This window comes from Micromys minutus (genome assembly GCF_963924665.1).
Source record: "Micromys minutus genome assembly, chromosome: 6".
NCBI classification, from domain to species: domain Eukaryota; kingdom Metazoa; phylum Chordata; class Mammalia; order Rodentia; family Muridae; genus Micromys; species Micromys minutus.
The window spans coordinates 75,385,783-75,406,005 of NC_137975.1; the positions used below are offsets into that span (position 1 = coordinate 75,385,783).

Here is a 20,223-nt window from a genome sequence, read left to right on the forward strand (position 1 = left end):
AGTGTCATTCCACGGGTAAGCCATAGGAAGTGGCCTGGTGTAAACGATGACTCTAGTTAGACAGCAAGGGAAGCCGGGACAGCTCATTCTTCCTGAAGACACAGAGCTTGCTTGGTGATCGATAGGTAGGGTGATGGAGAAGATGGAAACTGAGATAACCGCATGGCACCGAGCTCAGATGCCAGAAACAACGGTAGTTCAGTGACTAGAAAGAGGACAGGCGGAGGACATAATTGATAATGGCTTCTTCCCGATGTGCTGGATTGACATGGCTAGCCACATGAACTGATTTGAGGCACTGTGTGGTTCTGCTAGCACACTGGACAGCTTGACACGACCCAGGCAGGCATCGGTAGTAATGCAGCCTGAGGGAATGGATGAGGAGTAACGTGGAGGGGCCAACCCAGTGATAGCCACAGGTGACCTAATCACTGAGACTCTGACCTCTCATCAGGGAGGAGAGGAGTGGGAATTTGCATGTCAGTAGCTGAGCAAAATCCTCACCATTGAAATGATAAATGAAACCCATACATTTAAGGGTTTGGGAAATTGATTTATTAGTGTTTATTTTACGTTTAAGTGTGTGTATATGCCTTTGAGGGGGTGTGTGCACATGAGTTTAGGTACCTGCCAAGGCCAGACAAGGGTGTCAGAGGCCCTGAAGCGGACATTGCAGGCAACTGTGAGCTGCCAGATGTGGGTGTTAGGAGTTGAATTTGTGTGCTCTGCAAAAACAGTTAGCACACTTAGCCTCTGAGCCATCCCTGTCAACATCTATGTATCAGCCACGCACTTACTCACTCTATCATCCATCCTTTTTATCATCCACCTATCCCATCATCCATCCATCCATGCATCCATCCATCTATCCATGCATCCATCCATCTATCCATGCATCCATCCATTCATCCATTCATCCATCTATGCATCCATCCATTTATCCATCGATTCATCTATCTATCCATCCATCCATCCACCCATGCATCTACACATGCATCCATGCATCCATATATCCATCCATGCATCCATTCACCCATCCATCCATCCACCCACACATGCACCCATGCATGCATCTATGAATCCATGCATCCATCCATCCATCCATCCATCCATCCATTTATCCACATATCCATCCATATATCCATCCATCCATCCATCCATCCACCCATCATCCATCCGTCCATCCATCCATCCATCCATCCATCTGTTAGCCATCCATCTCTCCACTCTACAAGCTACCCAGTCACCCGTTCTATCACCTGTCAATCTACTCACTCTATTAACCTCTTATTCCCTTCCATCCATCCTGTCAACTCTCCCCTCAACACACACTCAGTGACTATTTATTTCATAAGCACACATCTCATTTAATGTTATACATATAAAGACACTGACCAGGATCTTACAGGAATCTTTCAAGTTCGTGTGTGTGTGTGTGTGTGTAGACCTGAATACAGGTCCCCGTGGAGGCCAGAGTGTGTTAAGATCTGGAGCTGAAGTTACAGCTGTCTGACTCGGGTCCTGGGAACCCACCTTGGGTCTCCTGCAAAAGCAGAAGCGCTCTTAACCACGGAGCTCCGTCTCTAGCGCTCGATCAGTAGTTTTTAAAGCTCATTATGGCAAACACAGTTTGGAGAAAGAACAGAAGAGGCAGAGGGTGGTTGGAGTCTATGGGGTGCAGGCAATGGGTCTGTGGCTGCAGGGCTGATGGGCCGGCTCCCTGGTGTAACCCTTTGTGAGCGCGTTGCTGCTGGTCTGTTTACGTGCCCAGCAGCTACCAGTGCAGTTCTTTCCCGGGTACGGTTGCAGTACTTGGGTGTCTAGAGATTTCAAAGCCCTGGATGTGTGTAGGTTGCTACTCTGGTGTTCTCTAGAAGACTACGCCTTTGATATCATGTAGGGAAGAACTTAAAGAATAGTTAATTAGGACAAGGGAAGAGAAACTCCGTGTAGGTTTGTTGCTGTATAGTTGGTATTCGTCTGAGCAGAGAACATTCTAGAACATGGGGTGCCTGGTGTACACAGAGTTCTCACTGAACCCACACAGGGTGTGCGGATGCCAGGCAGTGAGCTGCCACGGTATCCTATGCTGGTAAACCCAGCCATGAGCCTGTTTTTAAAAGAACTAATTTACACCTTTTCTATAATTAATAGGCTCCCTGGAGAACGCTGGGCTTGATAGATCATTAACTGTCCGGCCCCACGGCCCCACGGGAGGGCTGTGAGCTAGAGGACTGCGTAGGAGGGCGGGGCTTCCTACTTCGGGTGCCTCTGGCGACCTCACGCTGCACCGACTTAAAGGGGACACAGAACTAGATTGTGAAGGATGCAAGTCTCGCACACAGCTTCCTGTTAATTGTTTTGGTGCCTGAAGAAGAGTGGGGAGGGGAGAGGAGGTGGGGGGGAGAGGGGAGTGGGGAGGAATAGGACTTTGGGATACAAGTAGGCTGAAAACAACTAGTAGAATTCATTGTACAAAATACCACTAACTGATAAGTGGGAGGAATGCAGAAGTTGATAAGTTTGGGAATAATTTTAGGTTGTTATTCTTTTCTCAAACCCCAAAAGGAAAGTGATTTGTTTTTATAAAGCTCCATGCTCGCAGGCCCTCTGCCTGCATTGTTCCACAGCACGGGATCAGGGTGCCCTCTAGTGGCCAAGAGTGAAAATGTCAGAAACGCTGAAAAGCGGACTGGTTTGTTTCTGTCTGGTCAATGCATTTTATGGCCAGCAGTTTGGGGTTAAATATTGGGATTTCCAGGGTTTTGGCTCAAGACTCAACTGCTTACATGACTCAATTAGTTATCACAAAGTCACTGTGAGGCAAATCGTAAATTCATCAAAGTGAAAATTTCCTATCCCCCAAATTGCATTCGCTTCAGCATAGGAGTGGAGGAGATGTGGTGACCTGGGGCCTCCAGGACAGGCAGCTCACGCCTGCCATCAGTAGGTGCATGAGAGAGAAACATCAGGGAGTCACAGTGCACTGTAGAAGCTCTTCAGCAAGGTCAACTCACAGAATGACCTACTTTAGGGTCCACTTTCTTTTCCTTTCGTTTTTCCTTCCTTCCTTCCTTCCTTCCTTCCTTCCTTCCTTCCTTCCTTCCTTCCTTCCTTCCATTCATCCTTTCTTCCTTCCTTCTTTTCTTTCTCCCCCCCTTCTTTCTTGGAAGCCAGAGTCAGTTAGATCTTCCTAGAAAGAGCCCAGAACTGTAGAATCAAAATCCAGCTGAACCACTACTCTTCCTAGGTTGGAGGGTCACTGAAGCCTACATCTGGAGCTTTTTGTATTCAGTCTGTCAGTGTGCATGTGAGAAGCAGGCTGGCCAGTGGCTGAAGTAGCTTCTGGCACCATTTTTTTTGCAAGGCACCCTATAAATTTTGGCTACTTCTTGACTGTTCCCACATAACTATAATGTGCTGTCTGTACCGCTCTTTTCAAGGGCCACACCACAGAGTAGATGCTTCTAGTCCCCCAGACATGGGGAGACTTCAGCACAAGAGTGGAGGAAGCTCCTGACTGGGAATGTGATGATCCGGGTTTTCCAGCTCACACACAAAAAGCCAGGTGTGGTGCTGTGTTCTTACAGCCCCCATGAGAAGGAGATGGAGACAGGGAGCTCTGGGACTCATGAGAGACCCTGCCTAAGAAAGACACACAGACACACAGACACACACAGGAAGAGTGAGAGAAGACACCTAATGTCAAGCTCTGGCTTCCATATGCATCCAGGAGTGCACACCTCTCCCACACACATGCACAGATAGGGAGAGGGAGGCAGAGATGGGGAACAGGGGAGGAAACGGGAGGAGAAACATCATGCCCGGAAAAACTGAATACTTTTCAGTAGACAATGCCGAAAGCATGGCTTTCTTTAATCTTAAACTATGCACTCTTCTCTGTCCCTGACCGTCAGGAATAATGTGTGTGTGTGTGTGTGTGTGTGTGTGTGTGTGTGTGTGTGTGTGTGTGTGTGTGTTGTGGCTTAGCATTTGCTGAAAGAAGACAACAGGCGGGAAGCAACAACACGAGTATTCACAATAAATGTTGAAAACACACGTGGGCCTAGTTTGATAATGTCTGCTTGAGTCTTAACTCTGGGCCGGTAAAGTAACTTCTCTGTAAGACTCTGCTAAAGATTTTTGGAAAAAAAAAAAAAAAGAATTCACCATTCCATTTCCACATCACACTTTCTATGCTGTTCTATAAATATAGAACAAAGGTTTAGTTAGGACAGGCACCAGGGACAGATGTACACAACAGACAGACAACAGACCACAAACCACAGAAATGGAAGACACAGGGAGAAAGGTGTAGAATTCCCTCTTGGCTGACTTCTGGTCTAACGCTCTCAAGAGCAAGTCTTTCCAATTCTTAAGGTGACATTAACACATTTACCCACCCTCACACCATCCTATTCAACGTTTGCCAAACACCTCTCCGAGTGTCCCTTTTAGAAATAGGTGAAGTTATTAACCCCTAGGCTTTCTACCGTGAGGTCTCTGTTCTTTCTTGGCACACACTGCCCTCGCTGGGATCCAACCCCTTCCCCACTGGGTTTTCTATAGAATCCTTCCAAGCTTAACAGCATCTCCAAACCGTCTAGAAAGGCAGTAACTGTCTGTAAAGGGTGGTTGTTGACACACCAGCTTCACAGTGTTCAGATTCCAGGATGGACTCACCTCACTGAGTACAACCAGCTTCACAGTGTTCAGATCCCAGGATGGACTCACCTCACTGAGTACAACCAGCTTCACAGTGTTCAGATCCCAGCATATACTCACCTCACTGAGTACAACCAGCTTCACAGTGTTCAGATCCCAGGATGGACTCACCTCACTGAGTACAGACCACAGTCTGGGTCTTGCCTATCGACCTCAGAAACTCTGCTCCTGTCTTGCTGTCTGGCTGTCTGTCTTCTCCAGACACTGGCTGTACTAAAAAATAGGAAAGAAAAAAAAATCTCTGCTGGTAGATCATACAATAATTAAATGGAAGCTAGATGTCTAAATTGCAGCAGGAATGGGAAATTAAATTATGCAAAGATGTTATAGATTTGGACAAGTTTTCGTACTGTTAATAAGTCTATGCATAATTCATTTTCTTGTAGGCTGTGGCAAAATAGCATAAATAACTTCATTTGTAATATGGTGGCTTTTCTCCTATTCTTAATTGGGTGATGGCTGAAACCATTTAAATGCTTTTGGGTGACTGAATATATAAATGTTTAAAATGAGCAGTTATAATAGGCTTCCAGGCATGTTTATTTATTTAATATTGTTACATTTATTTTCAGCTAGTAGCACAGTACAGATGTTGAATGAAGACTGCACTGATACGGTTGAGTTACTTAGTTATCTACTTTGTTCTTGCAGTGTTGGGGACCTGGGCTCACTAGTTAACTGCGTGAATGTACCGGAATAATTCTTGGGAGCTCACTAGCCAACTGTAAAGGTCTGTTCTTTTGTCATTTAGGGAAATTATCGCCAGTCCAAGTCAACCATCGGCTCCAGTGACAGCTCCTCTCCTCAGCCTCTGAAGAGGAAAGGGAAGAAAGACGCCAACGCAGAGAAACCCACGAAACTGAAACAGAGTGTCAAGTCGAAGGTTTCCCACCAAGCCGTCCCAGACGATGGTGAGTGGAGGGCAAAGGTCCCTGCAGCGTCATGTTGTCATTTTTTTTTAAGGACACGGATCCATTTTAAGTCTTACTTTAACATGTTTTAAATTTTTACTTATGTGTAGGTATAGGTGGGTGTTGGGGGTGGTCTGTGCGTGTGAGTGCGGGTCTGTGTGGATGCTGGGAACTGCGTGTGAACACTGAGAATCGAGTTCAGGTCCTCTGGAAAGCCAGGAAGTGGCCTTTGACTACTGAGCCATCTCCCCAACCTCTCAGTTTTCCTCCTTCTCTTGAAATGTCCCTTTCTCCAGCCCCACAGGGGCTATTCCTTTCTGTCTTCTCATGTGTGATGTTGTTCAAAGGAGATTTCCGCCGGGCAAGAAGCAGCTGTTTCTACAGTGGGCTCCTATTTTAAGGCGGTCTTAACAGGACAAAGGGGAGCCTTGTCATTCATGCGCCCACAGAGAATGCTTGCTGGGTGCTTTTACACTGGCCTCTGTGGGTTGAGGGTCCGCCCTTGTCTGCACACATGATTTGCTTGTATTCACACCTCACATTCCCAGAGAAGATGTTCTGAAATATTGAGCACACATAAACTTTATGAAAACAAGCTATCAGATAAATTTGTATGTTTTTGAGCAAGCCATGGTAGTGCATGCCTGTAATATCAACACTTGGGATGTGGAGGCAGGGGGATCAATTTGGAGGTTGAGGTCAGTCAATGGCACATAGTGAATTCCAGACCCTTTGGGTCTCAACACACACACACACACACACACACACACACACACACACACACTCACACAGAGCAATACAAAACCTAAAGCAAAACATTTGCACTAGTCTGAGTAGCCATTAATGTGAGACTCAGTGAAGGGCTATATTTGGTTTTATTTCAAGTGTTCTCTCAATAGGATGGCTCATTAAAGTGGAGAGAGATACTTGACTCAGGCCACAGCTGTCTGGGACAGAAGATAGAGTGACAGCTTTGCCTCCTCTACCCATGGTCCTTCCATGACATATGTGAAATGCTCTGGGTGAAGACAGTCGGGAAAAGGTCCTCAGCAGAGCCCGGCCCACATATGAGAACTCCATCTGACATGAGAAGTCATGTCGGAGTCACAGATGCAGAGCTGCGGTGTAGAGGGCTCAGAGGAAGCCACACAGATGCTCAAATAATTAGGCAAAGACGAGTGACATAGGGTTGAAAGAGAAAGCTAAACAATGAGATGGCCTGGTCATCCATGCCTGCCATCTCGGCTCCTCAGGAGGCTGAGGCTGAGGCTGAGGGTATAGGATCTCAAGTTCAAAGCTAGGCTGGAGAGTTTAGTGAGCCCATGTTTCCAAATATAACACAAGAAAGGGCTGAGGATACAGCTCAGTGGTTCACACCCCAGGGCAACAGCAGACAAAAGCACGGGAGAAATCTCACTGTGGAGATCAGCCAGCAGGGAGGTTTGCTGGGCTCCCATCCTTCTGCTGTTAGCTCGGAAGTCCACTTCCGCCTTCATTCCACCATCCCACAGTAGGTCTCCACTTCTGCCTTCACTCCACCATCCCACAGTAGGTCTTCCTCTTAACCACGATGCAGAACTGTCTCCTCATACTTTGTATGTCCATAGCCTGTTCTCTCCCTTCCAGAGTCCAGTCACCAGGGAGGTCAGGATGAAAGTTCAGTGGCAGAAACAATTGGGGGTCCATTGTATAGCTCGATGGACAGAAACAACAACAACAACAACAACAACAACAAAACAACTTAGCTGGGAAAACCAGGCCATTTTGAAAGCTAAAACAATAGAGGCTTTATTTTGAAACATGTATTATGTTTCTAAAGCCCCGAAGACTGGACGGACTGTGGCTTACTGGTGTTGTTCTGTTGACACAGGTTTTACTGTAGTTTAGGTTGAGTGGGAGCTCATTCCGCAGTTCAGGCCAGTCCTGCCTTAGCCTTCGGAGTGCTGACACGAGCTATTGTATCCAGTTTCTTCTTTAAAAATTCTCAACACTAGCCTAGGACTCATAGCATCAAGGCATTTAATGAAGATTGGCTAGTTAAATGGTGGAAATTAAAGATGGCTGAGTCTCTCTCTGTAATACGAAGAAACCGGGCCCATTTAAAGATTGTAATAAATTTATTTAGTTAGTTAAAGAGAGAAGACACTGTCTACCTTGACTTCCAAAACCATTTGTTTCCTGCGACAAATGAAAGAAAAGGCGTGTAGCTGATGTAGCGTATCAGCTCACGTATGTATGATCGAAATCCAAGCTTCTCCTTAAAGACCCCTCGATGTCCCTTGCTGTAAGAAGTTTCCAGATTATAAAGCCATGTGAGTCTTCCTAACTCAGCCTCTGTATTCCTTTATCATCAGAGCTGCCCTCTCCTCGATGCCATCTGTTTAGTGATGGGAGCCGAGTGTGTGCTTCTGATGCTCAGGTCTCTCGGGGGTTCCAGCAAAAGGAATAGAGATCGCCAGCAGCAGGAGCGTGTGGGATGCAGGGCTCAGGATAATGAGAACAAAGCGCACAAGAGCTGCTTTAGGGAGGAATCCTTGTTGTCTTTCCTGCTGAAACGTGTAGTGCATATAAAGTAAGGAGAGCCATTTGGGATTTCAAAGTCTTAAATTTTAGGGTTATGGTGAACATCTAAGATTATTTTCTAGTATACGCTAAAGCTATACACAAATATTTAGTCCAGCCTTCTTTACCTGTATGTTGTTCTCAGTACAATATTGTAAAGACGAGTTATGGTTTTAGTCACACACACGCCTTGGTTTTGTAAAAACTGATGTTTTACTGATATTCAGCGACCAAGTTGCTCCTTGAACCAGCAGTGCCGCCTTCTGACTGCAGGTGGCAACCTGGCTCTAATTTTCTTTTTCTTTCTCCTTGACTCTGTTTCTCCTTGTAACAGCAAAGCTTAATAATTCAGGCAGAGCGGTGACATATTTCTTCGGGGAACCAAATCCCATTTTCTTCTGTAGCCGAGATGCAAAGTGAGATTGGTGAGTGATCGATGACGGGGAGTGCGGAGCGTTCGCAGTGCGTCCTGGGAGATCTGTCCTTGTGCTGCGGTACCTCAAGAGACGGTTCAGGGGTGTCAACTAGCCACACTCACCGCTGTGTGCAAACACACAATGATTGCTTGAGATGGCATTTCGGATGCCTGGTTATTTCATTGCTGTTATTAACATTGGATAACTGAAAAAAAAAACCCAGCACAGTCATTTTAGTTAGAAGTATCAGAAAGACCGTGAAAAAGGGAACCTATACCGTTACGACATACAGTAGCCTGATAACAAAAAGTTCTTTAAAATGCAAAGTATTTAGTGTGAAACGGAAGGCAAAGGTTAGCTTCTTCTGGAGGATGGTTTAGTTCCCGGAACGGACAGTTGTGTATTTAGACTCCCGACAAGGGTAGGTGCAGCATTGGTAGAGGACGCCTGAGTGTTACAACCTTGCCGTGTGACTGCCCTTGAACAGCCATGCTCTCGAGCTTCCGAATACCTGCAGTCTGCACGTGGTTTGCCCGTGTCTCCGAGAGCGTGAAGAGTCCCCGCAATCCAGCCTCAAAAACCACATCACCCGAGCCGGGGTCTGAGAGCCAATCATGAAGCAGCCGAGGCACCTGCATGGCTTGTTTGGTTGATAACATTGTTCTTCCCACGAGGTTGCAGACCCCTTCGGCTCCCTCAGTCCCTTCTCTAGCACCCTCACTGGGGTCCCCGTGTTCAGTCCGATGGTTAGCTGCAAGCATGCTCAGCTGTGTCTGACACACCAGCTCTTTAAAAGAGTGGGTATTAGATTATTCCACCACTCAGAGGGTCAACATACTGCATGTAATATTCTGCTGTAACCAGGGGCTGCCGACCGCCGCACGCCTAACTGTGTATCCAACTCAACTTCGCGTGGCAGAGTTAGCTGTAGAGAATGCACATTGCTAGTTGCCTTCGTGGGGAGATACTGAAAAGTGGAAGCTGTGTGAGTGTACGTTGGGAATATACCACCAGTCACTGTGTTTTTATTCTGAGAATAGAATCCGAGGTCAGCCTGTGCTCCATCCAGAGCCACACCGCAGCCTCCAGTATTTTTCACTTCATATCTCGCTGTCTTACTAATGTGTGGCACAGAGAAGCATGCCGTCATAGCTGATGTTGGGCTGAGGCCCCTGCAGGAAATTACGTTAATGTTTGTGTGGTCCAGAGTTGGGATAGTGTGCTAAGTATCCCTCCCTCCCTCCCTCCCTCCCTCCCTCCCTCCCTCCCTCCCTTCCTGTTTATATTTGCCCACATGTGTTTAGGTAACTACAATGCATGTGTGCCTGGCACAAGTGGAGACCAGAAAAGGGCACAGGATCTCTTGGAACTAGAGTTAGGGGCAGTCGTGAGCTACTTTTTGTGCTAGGAGCTGGATGTGGTCCCGTTAAGAGTAGCCAGTGCTCTTAACTGCCACCTGGGCTTATTTTACACACACAGTGTTAGGGCACAGGGATGGCAGCAGGAGCATGAGGCATGACAGAAGGAATCTCGCTTCCCTCTCTGTGTGTGTACGTGTGTGTGTGTGTGTGTGTGTGTACGTGTGTGTGTGTGTGTGTGTGTACGTGTGTGTGTACACCTGTGTGTGTGTGTGTGTGTGTGTGTGTGTGTGTGTGTGTGTGTGATTTATTAGAATATTTTTAGCCTCTGATCAGCTAGTCCAACAGTAGCTGTCTAACACTGGAAAGTCTGAGAACTGAGCTGCTCAGTCTGTGTGTCTGGATGTCAGTCTGTGTGTCTGGATGTCAGTCTGTGCGTCTGGATGTCCCAGGGGTATTCAGTGTACTCCGGACACCACCAAGAATGTACTTGACAGTGAGAATGTGGGCCATCAGGCAACAAGCAAGAGATTCCTTCTTCTGGATTCTTTATATAGGCTGCCCCAGAAAGTGTGGCCCAGGTTTAAAGTGGGTTTCCCTATCTCAGAATATTCAGATTTAGGGTGGTCTCCCCCCTTTTTTGTTGGATATATTTTATTTACATTTCAAATGTTATCTCCTTTCCTGATTTCTCCTCCATCAGCCTCTCTCCCTGCTTCTATGGGGGTGTCTCCCACCTACCACCCCATCCTGCCTCCCCACCCTGGCATTCCCCTACACCTGGGCATTGAGCCTTAGCAGGACCAAGGGCTTCTCTTCCCACTGATGCCCAACAAGACCATCCTCTGCTACATATGCAGCTGAAGCCATGTGTACTCTTTGGATAGTGGTTTAGTCTCTGGGAGCTCTGGGTGGTTGATACTGTTGTTCTTATGGGGTTGCAAACTCCTTCAGCTCCTTCAGTCCTTTCTCTGAATTCTGCTTTGGGGACCCTGCTCTCCGTTCAGTGGTGGGCTGTGAGCATCCGCCTCTGTATTTGTCAGGCTCTGGCAGAGTCTCTCAGGAGACACCTGTCTCAGGCTCCTGTCAGCGTCACCATGCACTTCTTGGCATCAGCACTATTGTCTGGGTTTGGTGGCAGTATATGGGCTGGATCTTCAGGTGGGGTAGTCTCTGGATGGCCTTTGCTTCAGTCTCTGCTCCAAACTTTGTCTTCATATTTCTTCCTGTGAATATTTTTGTTCCCCCTTCTAAGGACTGAAGCATCTGCACTTTGGTCTTTCTTCTTCTTGAGCTTCATGTGGTCTGCTTTTTTTGTGACTGAGTTACCTCACTCAGGATGTTAGCTTCAAGTTCCATCCATTTTCCTAAGAAGTTCATGAAGTCATTGTTTTTAATAGCTGAGTAGTACTCCATTATTTAAATATACCACATTTTCTGTATTCATTCCTCCGTTGAAAGACATCTGGGTTCTTTTCAGCTTCTGGGTATTATAAATAAGGCTGCTATGAACATGGTGGAGCATGTGTCCTTGTTGTATGGTAGAGTATTTTTTGGGTATATGCCCAGGAGTGGTACAGCTGTGTTCTCAGGTAGTACTATGTCCAATTTTCTGAGGATTTCAGGAGTGGTTGTACCAGTTTACAATCCCACCAGCATTGGAGGGGTATTTCTCTTTCTCCTCATCTTCGACAACATCTGCTGTCACCTGAGATTTTGATCTTAGCCATTCTGATTGGTGTGAGGTGGAGTCTCAGGGTTGTTTTGATTTGCATTTTCCTGAGGATGGGTCTTTTCAACTCAGACAATTCAATCAAGAAAAATATGTCACGATTGTACTGAGCCATGTGGGTTCTAGTTAATTCCAGATGTAGTCAAGTTTATAGCTGTCTTAGTTAGGGTTTTACTGCTGTGAACAGACATCATGACCAAGGCAAGTCTTCCAAGGACAACATTTAGTTGGTGCCAGGCTTACAGGTTCAGAGGTTCAGTCCATTATCATCAAGGCAGAAACATAGCAGCATCCAGGCAGGCATGGTGCAGGAGGAGCTGAGAGTTCTGCATCTTCATCTGAAGGCTAGCAGAATACTGACTTCCAGGCAGCTAGAATGAAGGTCTTAAAGCCCACACCCACAGTGACGCACCTACTCCAACCAGGCCACACCTCCAAATAATGCCCCTCCCTGGGACAAGCATCTACAAACCGTGACAACAATCAACAGTAACCATCAAAGGCAGCTGGTCACATTGAGTCTGCCGTCAGCACGCAGGGAGGGATGCTACTGGGAACCTCACTTCCTTCTTACTCAGTCTGGACCACAGCACAGAATGATGCTGCCGATCGAGTCCTCTTAGTCCAAATAGACCTCTGCGGAAACTCCATCAAAGACACATCCAGACACGTCTCTTCCATGTGATTACAAACGCACTCGAGTTAATGGTGAGGCTTAAGCATCACAGCTTTCCTCAACCGTAAAGGAGAAAATGTGAGGTGTCGAATTACATAGAGATATGTAATCTTTTCTTTCTTTTTACTGATTCTTTTCTCACACAGTCCTGACCACAGCCTCCCTTCCTTCCACTCCTCCCAGGCCCCATCAGTCCTCTCTCCCAGGTCCACTGCTCCTCTGTTTCCTTCAGAAAGGAGCAGGCTTCCCAGTGACATCAACTGAAGAGCCATGTAGTAAGTCTAATAAGTCTAGGCACAAACCCTCACGTCCACGCCAGATGAGACACCTCAGTAGGAAGAAAACAGTCCCAAGGGCAGGCAAAGAGCCAGAGACACCCCCAGTCCAATTGTTTGAAGTCCCACACAACACTCCAAACTAAACAAGCACAGCATGCGTGCAGAGGACCCTTGCAGACGCCACCATTGCTGCTGCGGTCTCTGTGAGCCCCTGTGAACTCCACTTAGCTGGTTCTGTGAGTAATGTTCTCCTGCCGTCCTTGACCCCTCTGGCTCCAACAATCCAGCCTCACTCTTCCAGGGGGTTCCCCAAATAATGTCTGAGCATGGTTCTTTGTACCTTACTGCCAAAGAAGCCTCTCTGATGATAATTGGGCTGGACACCAATCTACCTAGGGATTTTCAAACCTTTGCAAAGCTATGTTTCAGAATTCACTTCAAGTAGGTATTCTGAGACTCAGATGACATTGTGCATACACGTATTTCTTATAAACCTTGATGCGATGTATTGTTCAACTTAGCCATTGTGCTAAACAGGTGGCTTGTGAGATTCCTCCAAGTGCAAGGGTGTTTTCAGTAGAAAATGAAGCAGGAACACCATTCGAGAAAAGCCAAGAACTTATTCTATCCTGTTATGCATAGCTAAAAGCATCGTGATCCCAGGGCAGTAAGAAGGAAGCTCTCTCCTGCAGGCAGCCAGGAGGGGACGCTCTTCTGCACTGGGCGGAGCCTCAAAATCCACCCCACAAGGACACACCTCCTCCAATAAGGCCACACCTCTTAATAAGGCCAAGCTTATTCAAACTACCACACGTTATAATTCTTAACCTAGGCAAAAAGTTAGTGCTAGATACTGATCTGATATTTTACAAGCTAAGTTTTCACATTCTTAGAGTAACATTTCCTCAGCTCAGGAAATGGCCTGGGAACGGGAAGGAGAAAGCAGTAGCTTTTGAAATGTCATGGCTGAGAGGCAACAGGTTCAAGGGTGGACATCCCTGTGTGACTACCTGCAGCGACTCTCTGGAAGGGATGAGAGATGCTGTCAGTCATGCAGTGGCCCATCTTCCCTCAGGGCTGTGCGTTAATGTCTCACATCCACAGAGGCCTCACCTCCTCTGCTGTTCCCTCCGGCATTTCTTCTTCCGGTTGTGACTGGGGAGGAGTCATTTCGACCCTTTCTCTTCCTTCATCCGATGTCACAGCGGATCTCCTCTGTCCTCGCACAGGCCAGCCAGAGACAACGTCCCTCCTCAGCATCCAGAGAACACCGGAGTAGATGCTACCCGAGAGGCTGACCTCTAGACCATGCATCACATGACCAGACTCTTACTTTTTTTTTTTAAGTACAGAGTATCACTGTGTAGCCTGTGCATACCCAGAACTTTCTGTATAAGCCAGGCTGGCCTTTAACTTGTGGCACTCCTCCCTTCCTGGCCTTTGGAGTGCTGTTATTACAGGCATGAGCTGTCACCCCCAGCTGTCCTTATTTATTCTTTGAGCAGTTCTGTGAATACCCTAGATCTCGCACTTTAGGTACAAACTCTCCCCCATGTCTTTAGGCTTAGGAGCCCTACCCATTTCTAGATGCTGCTTCACCTGTAAGCATCCCCGAGTGCCTGCTGGGTACCACGTGCTGGGGTGACCCCCAGAGCAGCTACATTTCCTTTTTTGGGTTATTGCTTTGCTTTCAACAGTCATGATTCTAGCTTTATGCAGATGCTTTCCTTGGTAAAGTAGAACCAATTTCTCTTTTTCATTTCAGTGGCCAAATTCCTTCCACCACCTATAAATGCCAACACATGTTTCTCTGAGCAAATATTGATGTCTTTTCCTTGTTGGTATGAAGTCTTTTCTCGGACCTCTGTGTCTACCCTCTCTGTATAGTGTAGCAGCGTCCGGAGAATGGCGAAGGCTTCCTCCCAGCCCAGTGCATGCTCACAACGCCGCTGGGGAGAATTGCAGTGCTGGTTGCTACTCTGAGACAGGCAGAGATATTTTCCCCCACACAACATGCTGGCTTTTCTGGGACCTCGGCCTACTTTACATCTCACTCTATTTCTGTTCTCTGCTGCCCTAGTTGTTTTCAGCCCAAGACAGGAGCTTTATTGGAGATCAGCATGCTGTGTGCCATCACAGTGGGAGAAAGGGGAAAATGAAACATCTAGAAAGACCTTCTGAGCATTCTAAATCTAGAGGGTTTCCACTTATGTCTGTCCTATACAGTTGGACAGTAATTCAAAATTGGTTTGGCTTCACTCCCTTTAAAGGCCGCCTCTTCTCACTTTGAGACGGGTGTTCTCATTCTATAAGTTCACAGCTCACCGCAGCTGGGCCCTCATAGGCGCCGCTTTGCCTAACAGCCCGGGAGCCCACAGGGAAGTCATTTTCCAAATGTGTGCCACAGTGTGAGAGCAAGATGCTTCCACTTTTATCCCCAGGACGGGTCCTGAGGCCTTTTTTCCATTTCTTCCTTTTCCCACCTCTCTCTTTTTTCCTTCTTCTTTTTGAGATAAGCTTTTACTATCAGGCAGGCTGACCTCAAACCCACTATCCTCCTGCCTCAGCTGTCTCCATGTTCTGTGCTTCCCCCCCCCCCAAGGGTCCTTGTTACGACCTGGAGAAGAATCGGGTCACGCACACAGTTTTGGGGCAGAAGAGTGTCCATGGGACACTTTATGCAGTTCTGATCAGTGCTCCGAGCATCCTGACTAACATTCCTGGGTGTCTGTGTCAGGGCTGCCCCGAGCCTGTCAGCGGACAGTCTCACTGGTGCTTACTGCTGCAGGAGGCAGATGTGGTCATCACTGCCATTATCCCGTTTTTATTGATAACAAAGCTTGCTTGTGACAGTCTCGTGCGGATCACTGTCCCACAGATCATCACGTAGCTCATTAATTTGAGATGGCATGCGCACACAGGGACCAGAGTGTTTATTAATGACAGAGAAAATACAGTGAGAAGGACAGTATGTATCTGGCAGCCCTCAGGGTCTGCGGTCGGAGAATTAATAACACAGGGCCAGGTTTCTGTTGATTCTGTCCCCTGCCTCATTAAATTTGTGTTTCCCCAGGCTGGGGAGATGGCTCAGTGGTTAAGAGCACTGACTGCTCTTCCAGAGGTCATGAGTTCAATTCCCAGCAACCACATGGTGGCTCACAACCATCTGTAATGGGATCCGATGCCCTCTTCTGGTGTGTCTGAAACAGTGACAGTGTACTCATATGCATAAAATAATAAATAAATACATCTTTAAATTTGTGTGACCTTAATGATGATAAAGAAATTCAGTGGAATTTCACAGCAGGAATAATGTATGTTACCCATCCTGATAAACGTAATTACACATGAGGTTAAGATGAAGGCTTGCTGTGTGCCTGCGGCTGGACAGGTGCATGTGTTCCGTGGTGCGTACGTGAAGGTTTTCTCCTTTCGCCTGGGTCCCAGAATCAAAGCATCTCATTGCCCTGACTAACCTTTTCTTATGGAAGTACAAGGCTTTAGGCAACTGTCTTCGTCTGCACCTCTTTTATTCAAATATTATCATACTTTTGTTGACTTGAGTGATCTGACTTTGTCATGAGATGGTGTGGTTCAGTGGTCATCTTACTGGTGATTTCTGGCACTTGGTAGAGGTCATAACCTCAGAGGCTCACATCTTCCAGTGCTGGGGTGTTTCCCTGTATCATTTATATATTTTGTTTCTTATGATACTGATCATTTTCTCCTCTCTATGGTGGGTATGTTTTTCTGAATTTCTGATGGAAGGCAAACCTCTTGGGCGATTTCCTTTTCATCCTTCATTCTCGCCTAGTCATCCGTCTCTGTCCCTTTGCTCCAATCCCTGGAAACTGCTTCAGGTTTTATTGTCTTTCAGACCCAAATGTCTCCCAAGTCATTTGTTAATCTGTCTCATTTTTGGTTCCCTAGACTGGTTTTGTTTAGAAGCAGAAGAGTAAAGTTAAAATCATATTCTACTCATTTCCCTCCCAGTTTTATTTGTTTACTTTTTATTAGTTTAAAATCCACGAGGGGTACAGCATTCCACGGGTTTGGGGCCATGGGCCTTCGCAGAGGCTGCCCTGGGCGGCAGCAGGAACTGCCACTGCTTCCTCAGTCTCCAGGGTCCTTTCCTCGGATCTCTCTTTTGTTCCGTTTATCTCCAGGAGTCACTGGGTTGCTTTTTTGTTTTGCTTTATAAACATAAGCACATTTCTTGCCTGAGTAGAATTCAGTTTCATCTCGGGCATGAATGCCTTCAATTGTAAGATGAGCTGTGCGCTCTCTTTGGCTTCAGAGACCTTCCTGAAAGCCTGCAGAGATGGTCTTGCACCACAGCTTGCCAGGCGCATTTGCCTTTTAGAAGTCCCATTTCTTCCACAGGACCAAGATGGCGGAAGGAGGAAGGCCACGCCCACTGTATCTCATGTTCTATTCATGTCAAAGAGATGGTACTTTCCTTTACCTTGCTCAGATTATTAGTTTATATTTTTAAAGTCTGAGACTGCTGACATTTCTCTAAATTCTTCTTATTTTGAACCTACTCAAAAGGCCTGTTTATATGTATGTGTGTATGTTTGCATGTGTAGTGTGTGTGTGTGTGTGTGTGTGTGTGTGCGCGCGCGCGTGCGCACGCACACAGGTGTGTGTAATGTGTGTCAGCCTCAGTTTTGACAGATGCTTTGTTTAACCCCCTGCTGAGCCTGGCAGCCTGTTCACATCAGAGTGAGTTGCTAGAAGGTTGTTCAAATGTCTTGTGCTTTAGTGGTGACTGTTAACTGGTCAGAGTTGGTCACACCAGGAAGTAATTGTACCTTTTCAGTCACACGAATGAGTCTTTTCTCTGGGATGGAATGATTTATATTCTTCTTATTTCTTGTCTGTGGGGAGGCGGTTGCCTGAGGTTGAAGCTTGGCAGGTAGATGTGAGAGAAGGTGGAGGATTTTACTGTGCAGACCGAATTTGATGGAGTGCTCCTGAATTCAGCGTGGGGCTTGCTGGAGCCTTCAGCAGCACAGGATGTTGTCCAGATGGGGTCTCTTCCAAGTCAGAAACTCCAGTGCCTAAGAAGGCAGGGAAGGAGCAATCTGGAGACCAACTCCCATCAGCATCCTTTCGCATGGGCCTTCCTCAGTCTTCAGTGGTACCCAGGGCCTCTAACGCCGGAACCTTTTCAGAGTTTTACAATATGCCTTCAATTAATTGTTGGCTTTCACACGTTTCCCAGCTATCATGATGGCAAACTTTTTACTTGTCTTTTCCTACTTTCTTGTATGTTTGTATGAGCGTGACCACGTGCATATGGGTGTGTGTGTGTGCCTCTTCTCAAGCACACACATCACAACATCACTGTTTAGGATAGTGTAGGAAAAGAAGTCAACTCCTCTGTTACGTCATGAGGTATGCTTATTACCTCATTCAGGAGGTGACATCACAACCACCGACGGCTGAAATGGGAGGAAAGGGGGGCAAAGGAAGAGACTCGTACAGGTGCAGCAGAATGCACCTTCCCGGCATGCACGGAAAATTCTGACAAATGGGCGGGGCAGTTAGGTGAGGCGTGTAATAGGATCGTGCTGCTGCCCACCCAGACCATTGTTCACGAAACACCAATCCTCAAAGGAGTGAAGAGATTTTCATCCAGAAACTGTGCCTAAGAAACTGAGCTTGAAGAGCTCTGGTGACTTTTCCAGGGTTAGGAAGATTATGCTTTGTGGGGACAGAGCCCTAACCTGCGTGGTTCTGTGGCTCGTTCTGTCAGGTGGGTTCAGTAGGAAGGACAGGTTTAGCTTTGAACTTCAGAGGCTTTGGAAAGATGAAGCATCCTCCCTGGGTTTTTGAGAGACAGTCCATGGTAGATAGCATGGGTTCTGGATTGGGAGGAGTAACCTAGAGAGCTGGAGATCTAGGAGCCGAATGGTGAATAAGAAGGAATGGTCGATGGTGGAGGCAAGTCTCTGACAGTGAAGTAGACAAAGAGATTTGCTAAATCCAGAGCTGATGGGTTGAATACAGCATGCAGTTTGTGTGAGGCAGTCAGCAGGACCCAGAATGGGGAACGTGTAGTATTTGGCCCGGGTAACAGTTGAGTTGACTGGTTCCATCAAGTCTCAGTAAACTTGCCCACAAGGAGAGGCAGACTGCGAAAGGCCACATGGTTCTTATGAGCTGTGCGTGGATCTGCTGGAACCCGGGAAGCTTCCCTTGCAGATGTGGATCTGAGGGTATCCAGATAATAGGGGTGGAGCTGTGACAGGGAAAATGATGCCCAGAGAGAACCCAGAAGTGAAGGGTCAACGCCGACTCAAGCAGCCCGTATGCTTCATGCTGCCTCATTCGTCTTTGTAAAAACACACCAAGAGGCCGGCAGTGCTTATGAGTTCCATTTTACAGAGCTGAGGATTAAAGTAGAGAAAGGGTGAGCCTCTTGCTGCCAGCCACAAGCTGTGACTTTTAATACGTGACAGCTATTGTGTTCCCAAGATATTCCTTCAAGTGAACTGTGGCCTTATAATTCCAGTTTCTCACGTAGTTACAGTATGCAACACTTACAGCTGCTGGAATTAGCCTGTGCTTGTTGTATATAGAGGGCCTGTGATCATGTTGTTGGGGGAGGGAACAGAGAGGAGCTGTTTAGTATCCACACAGGGTCTATCAGAAGATACCACCCATTTTGTGTAAATAGCATCTAAATGTGGAAAGGGTCTGATGTCCAAGGCAGCAGAGATGCTGACCACCCTGTGGGGTTCCTGAGTCCTGTAGATTAATAGCAAGGGCACTGGTGTAAAGTGTCTTAGAACTGTGGGAGGAGATAGCACTGTGGATCCAGAAACCATTCTTCTGGGTATGAGGTAAAAATTTTGTTGTCTCAAAATGAGTGGCTGCTCTCCATAACTGTCACACTGCCAACAAGATCGAGTGAGCAGAACAGACATGAGGCAGTTTACAGACAGACAGTGCATGTGTCAGATTAGACCAAGACGGCATTAGAAACAAAAAGGGACAATGGACATTTTCTAACATATAAGAATTATACCATTCATCCTTCATTGGTCCAAAAGTTCTTGATAATTTACTCAGTCTTTGGAATAAGCAATGGTGACATGCCATCGTTCTGGGTGCCAAAGAGAACATCCTCTGAGGACAGGCAGAGTTACTCACAGATGTTGTCCATACATGCTTTACATGGCACTTTTCACCCTGACATGTCTGAAGTTTATCACAGGTTCATTCTCAGTGTTTGCTAGCCTTAACAGAATTCAACACTGCACATCACCTGTAACTTTCAGGTGAGTGAGTCTGCTACTTGGGAAGTTTTGGTTTTGTGAGTCCAAAATAGAAGGGCTAAAACAAACAAACAAACAAACAAACAAACAAACAAAAAACCAACCCAACCCAACCCAAAACCCAACCCAACCCAACATCCAACCCAACCCAACCCAACCCAACCTCCTTTAGAGCAGGGTAGATGGATGCTGCCTGCCAGATTTCTAAAGCTTAGCTGGGAGGAAAAACAAATTCCTTTTAGATTCTATTGCCAGGTTTACCCTGAGTTTAACTTAGAA

General features: G+C 46.7%; 1 protein-coding gene across 1 annotated transcript in view; it reads left to right on the plus strand.

The window, feature by feature from the left end:
- The window catches only part of DCDC2 (doublecortin domain containing 2), a 134,491-nt gene that overhangs the window by 48,389 nt on the left and 65,879 nt on the right, over positions 1–20,223 (plus strand). The window contains exon 8 of the mRNA XM_080917758.1: positions 5,477–5,636. Within this exon, the coding sequence (XP_080773884.1) occupies positions 5,477–5,636 (160 nt within the window). The remainder of the gene's footprint in view (positions 1–5,476; positions 5,637–20,223) is intronic.